The following is a 21,371-nucleotide window of genomic DNA, read 5'->3' as shown; positions in this document are numbered from 1 at the left end:
GGGATGGAAATTAGATAGGCACTAGATGCCCCTGGAGATGTTTGGGTAGCATTGCAAGAAGAGTTTTTATTTTATTTTTAAATTTTACAATTATCTTTAAGGCTTTTTGCCATAGGGCACAAAAAGCTGGAGAGACAGAAAAACAGAGATTGAAAGTGAGAATTCAATCCCAGGGGTGATGGCCATGCTACAATCCTTTCACCTCCATTCTCCTTCTGGGATTTAGGGCATGCACATACATGTGCCTGGCCTGATAATAAACTGCCAGCACTCAAACCATGTTCTGCCATGTGGGAATCCAGTGCTTTAACCACCATGCCACCTACCAGGCCCTGTAAGAAGAGTTTTTAGGCGTCAGCAGGTGGCATGATGGTTAAGGTGCTAGACTCACACATGGCTGATAACAGTTGGAGTCCCAAACCTGGCAGCTTGCTTTCTCACTTTCCCTCTCTCTTATTCTGTCCCTTTCTGGTCAAATTTAAATAAATAAATAAATAAAGCTAAGTAACACTACTTTTTTTTTTTTTTTTTTTAAAAAGGTTTTTAAATGTTCTTTGGGAAAGTTAATCTGGCAGTACAGATGCCAAGAGAGCAGTAGGAGGGGATAAGAATGGGAAAATCATTTTAGAAGCAATTGCAATAGCTCAAACAAAAGGTAAGGAAGGCCTGAACCAGAGCCTCTGTTAGGCAGCAATCAAAGGAGGCACAAACACCTGCACAGCAGGAGGTGGTACTGCCTCCAGTTGGGATCTGTGAAAGACATCAACAGCAAAGCAGGGAAAGCAGGGAAAATGGTGGGAAGAGTGGGGTTGTAGAAAGATGATGAGCTTGGTTTTAGTTCTACTTGGAGGTACTGGGGCACACTGAGATGGATGAGGGCTATTAGAATTGGAAAAAACAGTTGGGAACTGGGAAATGGGGTCAGACCTAACAGCGCAAGAACACTTGAGTGTTCTGTGACACATCAGACAAAAATAAATGAGCTGGAGCCAATGAGAACAGTGGTAATTCTTTACACAGCCACATGGAAGTTGGACAAACACTAAATACCAACAGGAGGAAACACTACCCACTCTTTGCTGAAGGCAGTGTTTGGAAATGTGTGAATGTATATTCAGTTTCCACAATGGCTGAAACACATGTGATACTGGCCTTTAATACGCAGCAGTGAAGGATGCTAAAAGTGCTAAAGTATAACTGACAAAAATTGTGTAAATCAATTACCAAAAGATCCTAATAATACAACACTAATTTCCAAATTTGTATTATAGTTCACTGCTGTGTAATTGAAAGCTGAAACTGAAGTTTTGGATAATACTGCTCTCATCTTTTTATCTCAACCCAGTACATCCAAACCAGAACTAACTCATCAACTTTCTCCATAATCCTACTAAATAGGATTATATTCTACCATTTAATCTAGATTCCTGTCTTTACCTTAGTTTTACATCCAGGCAAATCCTTAACACTTTCAAGCCCCCCTCTCTTCTGAAGAGTTCCTGTTGTACCTTAGTTCTGACATTCATCAACCCTTCTATATCATCTGCAGGAGGTACTCAGCTGGTTTCTGGGCCTCTAGTCTTACGTCTCTGATTAGTCCTTCATATTACTGGCAGAGAAATCTTTATTAAATAGGAATTGGTGAACTTTTTCTGTAAACAGCCAGATAGCTATTTTAGGCTTTGAAAGTCATATTATATCTTTGGAAACTACCTAACTCTGCCATTGTAGTGCAAAAACAGCCACAGACAATGCTGTGTAACTGAACGGGTTTAGCTATGTTGTAACAAATCTTTATTTATTTATTTATTTTTGGAGAGTTTTTTTGCTATAGGGTGCAAGCACGCTCTGTCGAAAGACAGCGAGACAGAAAGCGAGAAATCACCCCCCAGGGGAATGGCTATGCTGCAATCCCTTCTCCTCCATTCTCCTCCCGGGATCTTGGGCATGCATATACACACACCCAGTGTGAGTTTAAGCCACCGGGTCCAATACTTGAACCACAATCGACTACATGAGAGTCCAGTGACATAGCCATTACGCCATCTGCTGGTCCCATAACAAATCTTTATTTAAAAGAAAAGGTGGTGATATTTAGTTCATATGATAAAATATGAATGTGTCTGTTTTCAACCTTACTTAATCCTCTAGATATGCCCATATTTCCTACAGGAAAGTATAAACATGTGCTATCTTAACATGACAGAAAGTCTGGGCCTGATTTTCTCTCTGGCCATATCCCTCACTTTATCCTTCTTCCTACCCAGTGCAAGAGTCGTATGTAACTGACAGAATTTACTGACCATTCCAGACAGTCCTGTTTCCCTGCTTTATATATGCTATATTCCTGGTCTGGAATGCCCTTCTACCCATCTGTAACTTATCACTAATGCATACCTAGACAATACCAACTCACTTCCTAGGACTCAAATAAAATATTATCCCTCAATAAGTCTTTCTGGACTACCTGGTCTAATGGATCACATACTTTATTTTGCAGTCCATTGTACCATATACAAAATTTGGGTCATCAGAAAAGTCATGATGTATGTTTCTATATTTTTCTATACAAAAGTGTGTCATGGCTTTTCCAGTGACCCAATAGTAGATTTTTGTTTCCATAATATCTTGCCTATCACCCGGTACTGCTTTAATATCTTTGAGAACAAGTCTTGTCTATAATTCTTTTTTTACTTTTTTAAGCATCTATTACAATGTTTATCAATGCCTAACACTTAATGTGGACCAAACGTTTAATATAGAAAAAAATTAATAAGTACTCACTACACAAGTAGAAAAATCAATAAATCCTTACTGAATTTATATTTGAATAATTTCAAACTCTTCCTAGGTAGATACCACTGATGACATTTAATTTTTATATGTCATTAGTGCTCTCTCCCATGACTACAGAGTTTTGCAATACATATATTTTAATTATTTGTAGTACAAAGGATATCTTTACCAAAAAGAAAGTGCTTGAAAAAGCAAAAAGAGGGACCAGCAGATGGCATAATGGTTACATAGCTGGACTGCCACGTAGTCAAGCACAGTTGGAATCCTGGACCCGGCAGCTTAAAACTCACACTGGGCGTGTATGTGTGTGTAACCAAAATACCGAGAGGAGAATGGAAGAGAAGAGACTGTGGCATGGCCCTCCCCTGGTGGGGGGTGATTACTCACTTTCTGCTTTTCTGTCTCTATCTGGCGAGCACACATGCCCTATAGCAAAAATATCTCTTAAAAAAAAGGCAAAAAGAAAGGGGTGGAGAGAAGAAGAAAACTTTTAAAAAGAGCTATTCTTTGAATATGCAGGAAGTAGGACTGTCCTAACAATAGAGCTAGAAGACTCATCAGTGGGAGAAATGCTGTGATGACCACCAGTATTTTATACAGAATGGAGAAGCTACAGTAACATGGGCTTCCAGCCAACGATACTCATCTCCTTGGAAGTTGAGGTTCCTTCTTCTCTTGGCACAAAATTTTGGAGACACCAGAGTGTCATTATCTTATCTTCCCATAAATCAGCCATATTCCAGAAAGAAGAGACTCCATTAACCCAGTCAGCAAAAGCCAGAAGCACAACATGGCTGAGTAGAGTATTTTCCAGACAAAGAATCACAGAGATCATCTGAGCTTACTTCTATAGGCTTCTTGCTCTGGTGTTTCCTTCTGTCCCAAGGGCTAACAGACACATACCTACTTGTGACTGAGCAACCATGGTGGACTTGCGGTCACACAGAGGAGAAAACGGCAGCCCCAGTTCTGCTTCTCTGTCGCCCTAGAAAAAGAAGAGGTTATAAAAATTTAAGAAACAGCAGGCTGAGCTGCCACAAATTTCATTTAGCTGCCATGAAGGACACTGCTCTTTATTTTAATTATTACAATTAATACACTAAGTCCTCATGGGGTCTGCTGCTCAGCATAAAAGACACCAAGAGCCTGAAGCCCTCTGGGGTCCAATCACTTTATCCAACTGCAAAGGTTCATGCTGTTGTAAAGAAAGCCTAATTGGGTAGCAATAGGTCTCCCATGGAAAAGAAGGCAACAGGAAATATGTCCTATGGTCTGGAGCCAATATCACAGTCAGAATTCCTGTGTTTCACCAAGTTGTCCTCTCTTGGCCTGTAGCCTTTCTCTAGCCAGTGAACCCCTCCCAGTCGTGGGCAGTGTCCAAGATAGGAATTTAAACTAGGCTAATTCCAACTTCTTCTCCTAGTGCTACCTAAAAACCACACACAATAGAAAAAAGTACTTATACTTTCTTAGCTTCAGGGCTCAGTCCATCATAAAAAATGGGCCCAGAAGAACCAGAAAACACAATTGCTTGTCTCTATTAAGTTAGACAACAATAAAACATAATTACCTAACCAGTATATTGTCAGTCTCATCAAAAACCACCATTATGTTAGTCAGTACTATAGAAAGTCTAAATAATGATGGAGACGGTTTCTAAAACCCTGAATCAGGGGTTCAATACTTCAGTAAGAATGAAGAAAACATGTTGCTCTTCTTGTAGTAAAGTTGTGCTCATTCACTTTACAGCAAAGAACCTGATCAGGATGGCAGCCACTGACTTGACATTGAGTCCTACCTTTCTCCTACTAAATGAGGGATTATAGAAAGCTTATACCATGTATTCCTACCTTTCAGTTTTATCATCTGTTAAATCTACGATAATATCCTTAACTCACAGGGTTATAATGAGGGTGAAAATAGAAAAATGTATGTAAATAAATAAAAAAGAACTAGTAAAAGAACCACCATTGTTTCCCAATAGGTAGCTCTAATACTTAAGGTCAAGATTTAGAAACTTTCATGAATTTGTTCTCTCTAATATTCTCTGGTTTTAATAAATACTGCCATTAAACTAATACTAAAAAATAATAAAACTCTACTACCAGGCCTAGCTCAAAAACAATGCTGTGTCTAAAGCATGTCACTAAAGGAAAAGGTTGGCATGTAGCTCACAAGCACATTTAGTATAAAGTAAAAGGACAGAAAAGGAAAGGGCGTCTGAGGAAGCTGAACAATAGGGTTACAATGGGAGTCAAGGACATCCAAGAGTCTCAGGAACAGTTCTGAAGTGGCTCAGTCCCTTCTACATCCTCTTCCTGTACAAAGAGCCCCTGGGACACAATGGCTTCTCTGTTTTCAAGTATGACCTGCTGAAGACTGCTCTCACTCTCAAGTGGCATGATAAAAATAATTTTCTTCTGAGCTACTTGTACATGGGCAGTATAAAGAGAAAGAAGAGGCTATTTACACCACAAATTCAAGTTGTGTAGATGGTTTAGTAAAATAGCTTAGCTAAAACAATGAAAACTCTTTTTTATTCCCTATGTAGTAAGGAAATAAGTTTTGTTGACATATTTTAGTGGGGAAAGGTGGTGAGGAGAGGTCCTAAACACTCTTCACTTGGCTATAAAAATCAATGTGGATTTCATAGTTTAAAAGAATAATTGATATTAAACAACTTTTCTCAATAAAATTTTTTAAGATTTCTTGTTTTAAAGATTATAGAAAATCCACAAAAGTGTTAAATAAAATCATTTATAATTCCCCACTTTAAAATTTATTTGAGTAAGCACAGCAGTATCACAATAGTAACATAATGCTCTATGATACTGAGGTTGCATGGGAAAGTTCTGGCCTCATGTCCCGGGTCTCCCTGTACACAGCAGGTGGATATGCACATGTTCATGATCCTGGCTAGCTGAGATTGGAGATGGATTGTGGTATAAAGACAGTATTGGGAATGCCTCTCTCTTTCTCTTTCTCAGGGTCTTTCTCTCATGGAAGAATAAACATTTAAACATTTATATAAATATGACCAGCAGGTGGCATGGAGGTTAAGGTGGCTGGATCTCACATGGCCAATGGAGTGGTTCAAGTCCCAGACCTGGAGGTTTAAAACACATGCTGAGTATGTATGCATGTATGTTCAAAATCCAGAGAGGAAAATGGAGGAAAAAGGATTATGGCATGGCCACCTCTCTCTTCCCCTCCTAAATCTTTCTCTCTCTTGTAGACACACATACCCTATAACAAACTGAAAAATAAATAAATTTTTTTAATTATACAAATAAAGCTAATTGCACCCTATCTTCTTCTCAAAAAATAAATATCTTTTCTGTGGTAGGTGTTAAGAGAACTCCAGTTGATAAAGTCATGGTATGAGTATATATTCATTTGTTGAATGAATGAAAAGTCTAAGTAGATTAGAAATTCTCAAGTTCCCTTGGCCACTCATTTAGGAGAGACATGCTAGAGAGAACAATAGAGCAGGTAGCCATTTACCACACCGTTAGCTTTTTCCTTCTCCATTTCCTGACCACACAGCTAGACTACATTGCATAGAATTACTTCCTACTAGTACTAAATAATAGAATAGTAGGAGAAGGGATATATTTCTACCAGACAGTAGGCCTATGAAATCTCATCTGCCTACTTCTGCATGCTGTTCCCCCTTTGCTGGCTTGATGTGGAAGCACCTTGGAAACCAGGTAGATAGTAGATTCTGGTTCTAATATCACTGCTTTTTGTGGAGCTATTTGCCTATCATGACACGTTTGTCCTATACTTTAAATGAATGGCAATAAACTTTCATTTATGTGTGCTGTGACACATTTTGGGGTTTGCTTGTTAGAGCAGGTATATGTAAGCAGTAAGTCAGTCAAAAGAAACAAATATCCTCTCTGTATTAGAATTTCACAGGGAAAAAGTTATCTATCAATGCCAGAGCTTAGAAAATCTTTCAGGTAAGATCTCAGGTGATGTCCACAAAGTGCAGAGAAAAATCAAAGTGGATATTTGAAGAGGCAAAGAAAGCATTAATCTAAATAAAACACAGCAATGTATCTGGCTGTCAGAAAAGTCATGACTTTTTTTTTTATGTAAAATATGTCATGACATTTTTGACAACCCAGTCTATTCTTTTTTTAACCAGAATTAGAAGACATAAATATAAGGTGTGAGAAAACTATTGCAATTTTGAATTTAAGATAGCATATCAAGGGGAGAGCAGGTGGTGTAGTAGGGTTAAAAGCTTTGGACTCCCACATAGATGACTATGGTTCAAGTCCTCATCCTGGCAGCTTGCTTTTCTCTCTCTGTTTTTCTCTGATGAATACATGCGCTCTATAGAAAACTAAAATAATATTAATGGTAAATAAAATTAAATAAATAATTCTTTTTAAAAAATATGGCATATTAAAGTTTGGCCATTTCCCAAAAATGATCACCTCAAATAAATTGCTATGAAAAGACAGAAACTCTTGAAATGATCAAGAACAGAAGCTGGGGAAACAAGAGCTAGTAGAGATAATGAGAAAAATAAAATAGAATCATCATGTTAATGAAGAATTGCACAGGAAGTAACACAAAGAAGAACTGTCATTTAAAACACATTAAAGGAAAGGGAGGTCAGGAATGAGAAAAACAGACCACACAAAGGGTTAATAAACATTTTAAGGAAAAAAAAAACAGACATGGAAGAGAAGTAACATGTAAATAATTGCTTTACATACGTAAGTGACTAAATCAATGGAAAAGGAAAACATTTAAAAATTTAATTAATGTGGGCCTGCAGATTGCATAATGGTTAAGGTGCTGGACTCCCACATGGCCAACCACAGTTCAAATCCCAGACCTAGAGGCTTGCTTTCTCACATTCCCTCTCTCTGTCATTTTCTCATTCTGTCTCTCTCTGGAGAAATTAAAAGTAAATAAATAAATAACATAAAATAAAAAAAAGATTTAATCAATGTAATGAGTCTATAGGGTAAAAGAACATACCATACCATGTACAAAGAAAAACTAATAGAGAAAAATCAGTATTGAAACACATTGAGACCAGCAAATGGCTTATTGGTTATGTTGCTAGACTTCCATGTAATTGACTGTGGTTTAAGTCCCAGATCCAGCAGCTTGAAACTCACACTAGGTGCATGTTAATGTGTCCCCAAATCCTGAGAGGAGAATAGAGGAGAAGGGATTGCAGCATGGCCATCCATCCAGGTGGTGATTTCTCACTCTCTGCCTCTGTCTCTCTGGCAAGCACATGCACCCTATAGCAAAAATCTTTCTCAAAAAGAAACAAAAAACAAAAAACAAAACCATATCTTATTAACATCACTGGACTTCAAAGACAAAGAAACAATCATTAAACTGTATATGTTTGGAATTTTCCTAACAAAAAGGTCTTTTAAAAAACAGCAGTAATTGGGACCAGCAGTGGAATAGTGAAGGCGCTGGATTCTCATGTGACCAATTGTGGTTCAAGTTCCAGACTGGTAACTTGAAATTCACACTGGGTGCATATGCATGCAAGCCCAAAATCCCCAGAGAAGAATGGAGGAGAAGAGATTATGGCATGGCCATTACCCCCGAGGGGTCTTTACTCTTTCTATCTCTTCATAGATTACCCAAGTCCTATAGCGAAGTCCTTAAAAAAAAAAAAAAAAAAAAAAGGTAATCTGGGCCAGGCCCATAATCTAATGGGTAAGGGAAGCCAGCTCCCACATGGGTTACTGTGTTTCAAGTCTCAGCCTGGTGGCTTGAAAAACATTCCAGGCACATGTATGTGCATAACCCAAATCTCAACAGAATGGAGAAATGGAAGAGAAGGGATTGTACTGGGGAATGGTTTCTTTCTCTCCCTCTCTCTCTGTTGAGTGCACATGCTCTGTAGCAATTTTAAAACAAACAAAAAAAATCTTTTGGAAAATAAATAAAAAGATGTTTTACCTACATGTGGAAATACCACAACTTTAACCTCCACATAGTGAATTCAAAGGTAGAAGACATTTGAATGACTTCTAAGAAAGACCTCGAGGAAAGAAAGTTTGATCCAAAAATATTAGAGCCAAGCAAACTTGACCTAATGTAATAGCACCAGAAAAATTATAAGCATACAATAATGTGATTTCCATTAGTGCTCCCATAAGAAACTACTTAAGGAATAGTGTTGGACCTAAAGATAAATGGATCAGCCAAGGCCAAAATGTGAATATTGAGCAAAATCAAGATAAAAACAGCTGGAGAATTACGCCTCTGTCAGACTTGTTTATTTTCAAACATTCTGGTCACAACATTATGGGTGTTTTTTTTGTTGTTGTTGTTTGTTTTTGTTTTTTTGTGTTTTGTTTTTTTTTAAGCAGCATATAGTACACTGAATAGAATACTCATTTAAAAAACAGGATGATTCAGAAATAATATAGTCAATAGAACTAGCAGTTAGTAACATTTTGAATAGAAAGGAGGAAAATGTTGAGAGGTAATGAATAAACACTGACTTCCTTATTTTTTTATAGATGGGTAAAAATTATATCATTTACGTCTGGTATATAAATTAATAGAGTTGTTATAGTTAGATAATAAAAGTGTACACTAGAAGAACTATGTTAATAATACCACACAAATTGGGTATAGGGGGAGAGATGGGGTAAAGTTTACTAATTTTTATAGCAGGGAGGTAATAGATACCATCTAAATAGTGAGCCATTGGAAAAGTCATGGCACATTTTTGCATAGAAAAACACGTTATGACTTTTCTGATGACCCAATAAATAGAGGATTCAAAGCTCTCATAATCGAGTTAACCATTAGAAGAACTAAACACAAAATATAAAATTTCTAGCTCACCAGAATTCACAAATACATAGCATAAATAATATAGTGAAGTATTTTAAACATACACATACAAACCTAGTGAGCATAATACAAACTATGATAGCAACTAAGATCAAACATTTCTGTTATTTTAATAAATGTTACTATGGCTCAATTCAAAAAATAGAAGAATCTTATATTGACTCATTAAAAAAAAAATCTCAGTTATATATATTATTTAAGACATTCCCAAACTACAGCATCTCTGAAAGGTTTAAATTAAAAAGTTGTATAAAGACAGGGTCATATTCTTAATATGAATCCAATTTGAATTCTAGGAAAAGCATTAAATAAGACAAAGAATTTAGCTTTGTAATGATAAAGGATACAATAAACTATTATGGTATAACAGTTATAAATATTCAAGAACCAAATGGCATAGTACCAGCATTTATGAAGCAAAAATTGTACTATATAAAAATAGAAAACAATAAAAACTCCTGTCAGCTCACGTTAGTTCAAATTTTAAAAATTACACATAATGGGGTCTGCAGGTGGCATGATGTTTAAGCCATGGACTCCCACATGGCCAGCTGTGGTTCAAGTCCCAGACCCAGTGGCTTAGAAATCATACCAGATCCCATGAGGACATTGTATTGTGTCATGGCCGTTCCTCCTGAGAGGTGATTTCTTACTTTCCCTCTCTCTGTCTCTCTTTGGTGAGCACATGCACCTTATGCCAAAAACCTAAAGAAAAAAAAATTCTTAAAAGACTTAAGAAGGTAGATATACCTTGTCTTTTACTTCTATGCTCTGCAAGTAAGACATAAATTTACTTTTCATGAGCTTTTAAACATTCACAAAGGTTGATTTATGGTAGGTAATACATAAATTTCAAAATAAAGTCTGAACAATGAAAAAATTATTTGATTAAATTTTAAAAAACACAAATTAATCATAAAGCTATTAAGCAAAAAATCCACTACTCATAATTTACAAATGCAGAAACAAATTTTTCTTTTCCTTTTTTTTTTTTTTTAGAGGTTTTTGCTATAGGGCGTGTGCGCTAGCCAGACAGACAGAGAGAGACAGAAAGCGAGAAATCATCCCCTGGGGGAGATGGCCACGCCACAATCCCTTCTCCTCCATTCTCCTCTCGGGATCTTGGGCACGCACCCACACGTGCCCCGTGTGAGTGTCAAGCCACCGGGTCCGGGACGCGAACCGTGGTCGACTACGTGGGAGTCCAGCGACATAGCCATTACACTAACTGCTGGTCCCATGAAACAAATTTTTCTATCTCCAGCAACTCTTGGATAAAAGAGAAATCTAATTCAAAATTACAGTGTTTTTAGTAAAGAGTGATTATGAACATAATATACATCAGAACCTATGAGATTTATGATAAGAAAAAGACAAACTACTGGCTTTATATTTTTCTAATTGTAAACAAGAATGAAAATAAATGAATTGATCATCCAATTCAGAGTCAGTAAAAGGACAAAATTAACTCAGAAGAATTAATAGAAATGAAAATAACAAATAAGTCATTACAAAACAACTAGGTAATTTCATAGAGAAAAAAGAGAAAAAATAAAACAAAACAACAGAAAAATAAATAAAAATGGGAAAATAACTAGGGACAGAGGAAATGAAAAGAATTGTAAGAGATATTTTCAAAATACAAAGAGGTACTAAATACAAAGAAATTGAACCTTAAGACTTCTAATACAAGATGTATTTAACCAAGGAGGCAGACCCATACTTCTCTAAATTCAATATTGTATTGAAAAGCACCTTGAAGCAGTGGTTTTGATTTTGAAAAAAAAAAGTTTTATAATTGAAGATGTAGTGATTTACACTGTTAGCAAAGTACTGAAAGTCTAGTCCACCTGTCCGGAGGCTATGCCCTGTTTTGAAACATAGGTCTACTTTCCAAATGTAATTTTTAAAAAGTCTCTGTAGTCCCATTGAGACTTCCCATTTGAACTGTCCAATTTAAAATCTATGGTTAAGAACAAAAGTAACATTTCTCTAACATGAGTTACTACTTACTATGGCTTGAGGCCTCCAGGATAAGGAACTAAGTCAATAAAAATAATTTACTGAATTATAATTACTAAAAAGTAGTTCCAGTCTAGTGAGCTAACATGCCATTCCCCAAAGAAAAGAAATCCAATATGATTATTTTCAGGTTGCCTCAAGCACATTTTCTTTCAATTGGAGCATATGTGTATGCAAACAAGGTTTCCTTATGAGAAAAAAATGTTCTCATATTTAAGTGACTCACATACACCCTCTCATACTTTAAGGGAAAAAAAGAATCACTTTCATATCTCAAACTTATTTGAGTTGTGATCTCTTATTTGGCCACAAAATGAATATTCCCAGAGGTAGGAGCTATTGCTACAAAAATAATATCAAAGAAAGTATTGACAAGGGAAATGGATATTTGTAGAATATCTAACTGCTATTAGAAAAATGACTTTTGGAAAAAAAAAGACATAAAATAAGTCATCAATGAAAGATGAATTCACAGAAATACTTTTGTATACACAACAAAGCCACACCTGTACAACTCTAGTTTCTTCCACATCACTGAGTTCTTTTACAGAATAACTCTGGAAAAAATTTGCAAAGAGAAATAACCATGTGCTAAGTAGGGTCCCTACTGATTTATTCACATTAACAGCTAGGAGGTACATGTTTGTGCATGTTTTAATGGATGCCCATAGTGAGAGTGAAAGAAATAACAGGATATTCTTACCTCTACCCACCCCCCCCAATAATAGATAAGATAATAGGAAATTAGGGGGTAATTTGATTAGTTCTAGGCTAGCTTGTTCCAAACTAGTTGGAATAACATTTCCAACAGAGGAACTTCTAACTTTTATTTAATATGCTATTAACTCTAGTACTACTTTAGTATGAGATAGTATGTTCAACTTCAGGAGGAAAATAAAATACACACAGAGATGCCTTCTACAGTTTTTCCATTCAATCTACTGAATTGTCAAAAAAGTTATGATGCATTTTTACATAGAAACAGAAAAAATACATCAAGACTTTTCTGATAATCCAAAGAATCCTAAGAGTAAGAATAATCACAAGAATAATTCACTTCCAAAACTCTAAGTAACCAACAGAAGAGTCTATCTCTTGTCAGTTGAGATGAAGATGAGACTGGTATTAATAAAGAGTGCTTTGGGGGCACCCTATGGATTGGTAGTTAAGGGAGTTGGATTCTACATGGCTGACTATGTGGTTTGAGTCACAGACCCAGAAGCTTAGGAATATTCCAGATGTTGGGACCAGCAGATGGCATAATGGCTATGTTGCTGGACTCCCACGTAGTCAACCATGATTTCTTGCTGTGTCTTTCTGGTAAGCATACACGCCCTATAGCAAAAACCTCTCAAAAAAAAAAAAGAATTCCATGTGCAGGTAGATGTGTGACCCAAATCCCAACAGGATGGAAAATGGAGGGGAAAGGATTGCGGCATGACCACATCCCACTTAGGAGTGCTTTATTCCTCTCCCTCTCTGCTCTGTCTCTCTCTAGCCAGTACACAAGCCCCTGACAAATTTTAAAAAGCAGTAAGTAGTGTTTTATTAAATCTTAGTAATTTCTGAATCTATATACCTCCATTCTTGGATTAACAAGAATTAACTGAATTAACTTGAATTGGTATAATTTAAGCCCCACGATCTATATATCATGCTTTCAAACTTCAGCTCTCATGTCTCCAAAAAGATGTTTAAAGCGACTTTTCTAGAGATGAGGTTAGTCACATGCCTGAACTTGAGAAGATTTCAGTCTTGGTTCTGCACATATTTTTGTCTTAATGAAACGTATGCTAGTGAAGATTTTGTATTTTTATAGTCAATACAACTCTAGATCTTAGAATGTAGTTAAGTTTAAACATAATTGAAACAGTAGTTTCTAGTGATTTCCACCTGCAGTGGGAACTTTACATCATTAGCTGTTTACTCTAAAGAAACAACCCAACTAATAAAAAACAGAGACATGAGTTAATGATTAATATAAGAATCCCATAGGGTGATGCTAAAATAACCACCATTTTGTTAACTCATTAGCAAAAAATAAAATAAAAAGGCTCTTCAAACTACATTTTAACAAAGGACTGCTATAAGGAAATACCTTTTCTTTTTTCCATACAGAAATGCAGCGGATAGAAATACCATATCCTGAGAATCAGAATTTAGGTGAGATTCAAACATTATGAGGACGTAGATCTGCCTGCTTTTTCTTATTTTCCAAAATATTTTCCAGAGGGCCTGGAGGGAGTCACACCCACAAACATTAACAGGTCATTTTAACCCATTGGTAACAGGATTCTTCTTACATCCTTCCCCTGGCATAGTATCTTTGTAATGTGCATTAAGTCTTCTTTTTTTATAAAAAAAAAGAATTATTTGATTTAACTTTATTTATTTATTATAATTTGACCAGAGAGAAATAGAAAGAGAGTAAAAGAAAGAGGGAAAGTGAGAAAGCAAGCCGCCAGGTCCGGACTCAATCGGCCATGTTGGAGTCCAGCGCCACTAACCACCACACCACCTGCCAGCCCCTATAGAGCCTTCTTATACCAGTTAAAGTATATTATTTTTGGATCTCAGCAAACTTTTTTTTTTTCCAATCACCAACTTTGAAATTGTAAACCCAATTATAACCTACAAGCACCACTTCCACATGTCCTGCCTTTTTGGTCCAGACCAATGGAAAAACTCTTCACTAAATTCCAAACTCTGTCTCTCGCTCTCACAATCAAATAAAAGGAACCCCCGTACCTGATCACCCAGAGATAAATGCATGTTTTGTCTCCTCTCCTGGCCTAGGTTACTCATATTCTGCTTAGAAATCACATTAATGATTATTTTTACAGAGTTGGTTACTTCCATTGACAATTACATGACCATAAAGCAAAAAAAAAAAAAAAAAAAGGGTGAAATACTCCCTCCTCAAAGAAAATTTGTCATTATCAGAGCATTGTTGAAATATAAAATTCATAAACTACCCAGACATGGCAGTCCCAAGGACAGCAGAGCAGCAAGGTACCTGTCTGAAGAACTCCTCTAGGAGTGACATTGTCCAGCGGTGATGGAGGTCCCATGCTTTTGCTGGGTGGCTGATATCTGCTGTATGCAGCATCAGGGATAAGGCTTTTGGCTTTTCAATTCTGTAAACCCAAAGCACCAAAACACACGATAACCATGCTGTTCAATGAGAGTTTTAAAAATCAATAATTTAAAAAATCCCTTTCATTCTCTTGTCTCAAACCCCATTTCAGTTGGATTGAGAAAAGGCATCATTTAATCCTAGAACTGGGATATTCATCAACTTACACTCCACTTTTATTGAATTGGACACATTTGATTCAAACTAATTTCTGAAATGATTCATCATTCTAAAAAATAACAAGGGTCCAAGAGTCACTTACTTTTTTTCCTGCTACCTCTGCACTAAGTGGATCTTTGACAAATTAGTTTCCCATAGGTGAATATTTTAAATTCTAATTGGGGCAAACTGCTACAGGGTCTATTTTTTCTTTCAATCTTGATGAGAATATAACTAACTGGAATATGCACAATTTTCATGCTTTCTCCTTCAAGCATCAGCACTTTATGAGATCAATCAATGCAGCCATATTGAAGAAGATATACTTTATAGGTGCAAAATAGACAAACACCAGGTCAAACATCTATGAAAACACAATGTCACAGATCCACTTACGCTTCTGGCTGCTGTAGAGCAGTCTTCATGGCTTTGATTTGTTGGAAATGACAAGACATATCCGTGGCCATCACCATCTCAATTACCAAGGTTCGAAACTCCCTTTCAAGGATATCCATGGAGAAAAAAGGATGAAAGTATAAAACGGAAAGTGAAAATTACTTTATTTTTTGCCACTTCTAATCATAATCAGTTAATTATTTTTGAAATATCTAATCTGAGTCTTTTTGGTGGGCATTTAAAATGAAAAGTAGGTTTGGAGAAGCCCTTCTTTCCCCATTCCGCACACCATTGGGACATCCACCCCAGCAACAGCCTTGCTGCATGGTGAGCCATTGGCAGCTGGGAGGTTGTGCTGCAGAGCATGGTTCATCCCCTTCATCAGTTATCTTTGAACTCTTAGGTGTGTTAATTAAGATTTAGAGAAGTCTATCTTTTCCTGCTCTCTGTGCCATCTGAACACCTGCCCCAGCAACAGTTTTGCTACACAGTGAGCCATTGGTGGCTGGAAGGTTGAGCTGTGGAGCATGGCTCATCCCTTCCCCCATATACCTTTGAACTCTCAGGTGTGTAAACTGTGATGGAGAAGCCCATCTTTCCCTGTTCACTGCACCAATGGGATATTCATCCCAGTGACGACCGTGAGGCATGCTGAGCCAGTGGTGGCTGGAAGGTTGTGCTACAGAGCATGTGGCTCATCCCCTCCCCTACACACCTTTGAACTCTCAGGTGTGTTCATTTGGACTTGGGAGAAGCCTGTCTTTCCCGACTCCCTATGCCATCTGGCCTTGCCTGCACTCAGTGGCGGAAACACTGAGCTGCATAGAAACTGTGGCTCATCCCCAACCACATGCCTCTGAATTCTCATACTTTAGCATTTCCTGAAGTGACCCCTTCTCTATTCTTCAACTGAAGCTCCCAGCTCAGCCCCAGGTATACCTATTCTCTAGAAACTGGGAAGACTTTGAATTATCCAAGTCCAGAGACAACAATGGAGGTTGCTGGGTAAGCATCAGGGAGTTAGAGCAGAAGACAGATCACTAATCATCTCCTCCTGCTTGCCTTTGAACACTCAGAATTAACTTGAAAAATTTAGGAAGAAATGTGTAACTCACTTGATGACTAGAAACTACCACAGAGGCACAAGAAAAAAGAGAAACCAAGAAAATATCTCTCCTCCCAGGGGAAATATCAATTCCTCATCATCCATAGACAATACAATGGTACTCATGCAAATGTCAGATAAACAATTCAGAATATTTATAGTGACAAAACCAAATGAGATTCGGGAACCAGCAGTTAGCATAATGGCTATGTCACTGGGTTCCCATGTAGTCGACCGTGGTTCATGTCCCGGACCCGGTGGTTTAGAACTCACGCCAGGCGCGTGTGCATGCGTGCCCAAGATCCCGAGAGGAGAATGGAGGAGAAGGGATTGTGGCATGACCATCCCCCCTGGGGGATGATTTCTCACTTTCTGTCTCTATGGCTCTCTCTGTCTAGCAAGCGCACGCGACCTATAGCGAAAACTTCTATTTAAAAACAAAAACAAAAACAAAAACTTAAATGAGATTCAAGAGAAAAGAGATAACAAGCTCCAGGAGATGAAGAAGTCCTTTCATGATTTGAAGGAAAAAATAGGGATCAGCAGTTAGCGTAATGGCTGTGTCGCTGGACTCCCAAGTAGGCAACTGCGGTTCGAGTCTCCGACCCAGTGGCTTAAATTCAAGCCAGGTGCTTGTGCGTGTGTGCCCAAGATCCTGAGAAGAGAATGGAGGAGAAAGGATTGTGGCATGAACATCTCCCCTGGTGGGTGATTTCTTGCTTTCTGTCTCTCTGTCTCTCTCTGTCTGTCTGGCAAGCACACACGCCCTATAACAAAAACCTCTCAAAAAAAAATGAAGGAAAAAATAGACAGCATAAAAGCAAACAAATGGAATTGTTAGGGATGAAGACTGTAATTCAGGGAATTGAAATCTCCCTAGAAATCATTAAAAGATGACTAGACCACTCAGAAGATCAAATCTTGGAGGTAGAAGATAAAACCTCTGGCCCAGAAGAATTAAAAAAAAAAAAAACCCTAAGAAAATAGCCAAGAAGAATGAGAACAATCTATGAGAAACACTAGATATCATTAAGTGCCCAAATATCCAGATAATTGGTATCTCAGAAGGTGAAGAAATTAATAAGGGCATTGATAATCTGTTTCATGAAATTTTGGAAGGAAACTTTCTGAACTTAGGAATTCCAATATCCATACCCAAGAAATACAAGTGCCTCAAATAAAATCAACCCAAGAAGATCTTCTCCAAGGTACATCATAGCTAGATTGGTGAAAACAACAGACAAAGACAAGATACTAAAATTGGCAATAGAGAAATATCAACTTACTTACGAAGGTTGTCCCATCAGGTTAATAACATTGGAAAAAATGCATGCAAGAAAAGAATGGGGAAATATATTTAAAGGGTTAAACGAAAACCAATTTCAACCAAGATTACAATATCCACCAAGATTACCCTTCATATGGGAAGAAAAGATAAAAAATATTTTCAATTAACAAAAGTGAAAGGCTGGAAAAAAGGTATTCCATGCAAATGGAAATCAAAAAGGGCCGGAGTTGTGATACTGATTTCAGACATCATAGGCTTTAAGACAAAAACTGTAAGAGACAAAGAAGAGCATTATATAGTAGTAAAGGGACTAATTCATCAAGAAGACAAAATGTGTATATATATATATATATACACATTATATAATGTGTATATACATATATAATGTAAAGAAAGACTGCTAGATCTAAAAGGAGAGAGAGGTTGCAACACTATAATCATTGGGGATCTTAGCACCCCATTACTTCTTTTAGAGAGATCTAGATCTTCTAGACAAAGAATAAGCAAAGAGATACAGGACGTAAATGATACCATAAATCGAATGGACTTGACAGACATCTATAGAATTTTCTATCCTAAAACCACAAAATACACATTTTCTCACTCTCTCATGGAAGCTTTTCAAAGATTGACCATATGATAGGGCACAAATCAAATGTTTACAGATTCAAAGGCATAGAAACTAACTATATCCAGCATTTTCTCTGACCATGATGGAATTAAATTTGGTATTAATTTCAGGAAAAATCCTCAAAAATACAGAAATACATGGAAACTAAACAACCTACTTCTGAATGACTACTCAACTACCAAAAAAATTAACACTGAAATCAAAAGATTTATGGAAACAAATGATACTGAGTACATGAGTCCATAATCTATGGGAAAAAGAAGTCTTAAGAGGGAAATTCATAGAAATTGGTGGACATAAGAAAAAGATGGAAAGATGGCAAATAGACAACATCATGCCTCAGGGAACTGACAACAAACAAACAAACAAAAATGCCAGAATAGAAGAAATAAAAAAGATTCTAGCAGAAATAAATGAAATAGAAGATAAATGAACTACACAGAAAATAAATGAAAGAAAAAATTGTTTTTTTTAAGATAAACAAGATCAGCATACCATTAGCTAGACTGAAGAAAGCAACCAGATCAAGCAAATTCACAATGAGACAGGCAATATTACAACAGACACAATAGAAATTTAAAAAAAATCATTAGAGGATACTGTGAGCAACTATATGCCAATAAACAAGAAAACCTGGATGAAATGGACAAATTCCAGGACATGTATAATCTACCAAGATTGAACCAGGAGGACATAGAAAACTTGAACAGATGGGGGAACCAGCAGTTAGTGTAATGGTTATGTTGCTGGACTCCCACATAGTCGACTGTGGTTCGTGTCCCGGACCCAGTGGCTTAGAACTCACGCTGGGTGCGTGTGCGTGCATGCCCAAGATCCCGAGAGGAGAATGGAGGAGAAGGGATTGTGGTGTGACCACCGCCCCTGGGGGGTGATTTCTCACTTTCTGTCTCTCTGTCTCTCTCTGTCTTTCTGGCAAGCACACACGCCCTATAGCAAAAACCTCTCCAAAAAAAAAAAAAAAAAGAAAGAAAAGAAAAGAAAATTTGAACAGACCCATAAGAAGCAATAAGATTGAATCAGTAATAAATAACCTCCCAACAAAGAAAAGCCCTGGTCCTGATGGGTTCACTTCTGAATCCTTCAAAACTTTTAAAGAAGTGTTTACTCCCATTCTACTCAAACTATTTCTAAACATAGAATAGGAGACAATCTTCCCAAATTAATTTCTGAAGCTTTCATTAACCTCACTCCCAAAATAGATAAAGACATGACAAAAAAGGGAAATGACAGATTAATACTTCTGATGAATATAGATGCAAAAATGATAAACAAAATACTTGCAAATCATATCCAATAACAGAAAAGATTGTTCATCATGACCAGGTAGGCTTTATTCCAGGGATGCAAGGGTGGTTCAAGATATCAAAATCATAAGTGCAATACACTATATTAACAGAAAAAAATATAAAAACCATATGATTATTTCATTGAGATTTTCTTGTTTGTTGGCATAGAGTTGCTCATAGTATTCTCTAATGATTTTTAAAAATTTCTATTGTGTTTGTGTAATATTGCCTATTTCATTGTGAATTTGCTTAATCTGGTTGCTTTCTTCTTAATCAGTCTAGCTAATGGTGTGCCAATCTTGTTTCTTTCCAAAGAACCAGCTTTTGCTATCATGTATTTTCTGTATAGTTCATTTATCTTGCATTTTATTTATTTCTGCTCAAATATTTTTTATTTCTTTTCTCCTGGCATTTTTTGGATCTTTCTACTGATAAAGGAAAATCATTCAACAAAATACAGCAACCCTTCATATCCACCAAGATTACCCTTCATATGGGAAGAAAAGATAAAAAATATTTTCAATTAACAAAAGTGAAAGGCTGGAAAAAAGGTATTCCATGCAAATGGAAATCAAAAAGGGCCGGAGTTGTGATACTGATTTCAGACATCATAGGCTTTAAGACAAAAACTGTAAGAGACAAAGAAGAGCATTATATAGTAGTAAAGGGACTAATTCATCAAGAAGACAAAATGTGTATATATATATATATATACACATTATATAATGTGTATATACATATATAATGTAAAGAAAGACTGCTAGATCTAAAAGGAGAGAGAGGTTGCAACACTATAATCATTGGGGATCTTAGCACCCCATTACTTCTTTTAGAGAGATCTAGATCTTCTAGACAAAGAATAAGCAAAGAGATACAGGACGTAAATGATACCATAAATCGAATGGACTTGACAGACATCTATAGAATTTTCTATCCTAAAACCACAAAATACACATTTTCTCACTCTCTCATGGAAGCTTTTCAAAGATTGACCATATGATAGGGCACAAATCAAATGTTTACAGATTCAAAGGCATAGAAACTAACTATATCCAGCATTTTCTCTGACCATGATGGAATTAAATTTGGTATTAATTTCAGGAAAAATCCTCAAAAATACAGAAATACATGGAAACTAAACAACCTACTTCTGAATGACTACTCAACTACCAAAAAAATTAACACTGAAATCAAAAGATTTATGGAAACAAATGATACTGAGTACATGAGTCCATAATCTATGGGAAAAAGAAGTCTTAAGAGGGAAATTCATAGAAATTGGTGGACATAAGAAAAAGATGGAAAGATGGCAAATAGACAACATCATGCCTCAGGGAACTGACAACAAACAAACAAACAAAAATGCCAGAATAGAAGAAATAAAAAAGATTCTAGCAGAAATAAATGAAATAGAAGATAAATGAACTACACAGAAAATAAATGAAAGAAAAAATTGTTTTTTTTAAGATAAACAAGATCAGCATACCATTAGCTAGACTGAAGAAAGCAACCAGATCAAGCAAATTCACAATGAGACAGGCAATATTACAACAGACACAATAGAAATTTAAAAAAAATCATTAGAGGATACTGTGAGCAACTATATGCCAATAAACAAGAAAACCTGGATGAAATGGACAAATTCCAGGACATGTATAATCTACGAAGATTGA

The 21,371-nt window shown here is 36.5% G+C and overlaps 1 protein-coding gene across 4 annotated transcripts in view; it reads right to left on the bottom strand.

Moving 5' to 3' along the window:
- PDE1C (phosphodiesterase 1C) overlaps positions 1 to 21,371 on the bottom strand; it is a 385,889-nt gene that overhangs the window by 90,234 nt on the left and 274,284 nt on the right. For all 4 annotated transcript variants that reach the window (XM_006171492.2, XM_006171494.1, XM_006171493.3 and 1 more), the window contains exons 10-12: positions 15,368 to 15,469; positions 14,693 to 14,813; positions 3,700 to 3,781 (exon numbers count right to left, since the gene is read on the bottom strand). In XM_006171492.2, the coding sequence (XP_006171554.1) occupies positions 3,700 to 3,781; positions 14,693 to 14,813; positions 15,368 to 15,469 (305 nt within the window). The remainder of the gene's footprint in view (positions 1 to 3,699; positions 3,782 to 14,692; positions 14,814 to 15,367; positions 15,470 to 21,371) is intronic.

Source organism: Tupaia chinensis, unplaced genomic scaffold (genome assembly GCF_000334495.1).
Source record: "Tupaia chinensis unplaced genomic scaffold, TupChi_1.0 Scaffold149666_1, whole genome shotgun sequence".
Taxonomy (NCBI): Eukaryota; Metazoa; Chordata; class Mammalia; order Scandentia; family Tupaiidae; genus Tupaia; species Tupaia belangeri.
The sequence above is the reverse complement of the archived record's forward strand: the minus strand, read 5'-3'. Positions and strand labels throughout refer to the sequence as shown.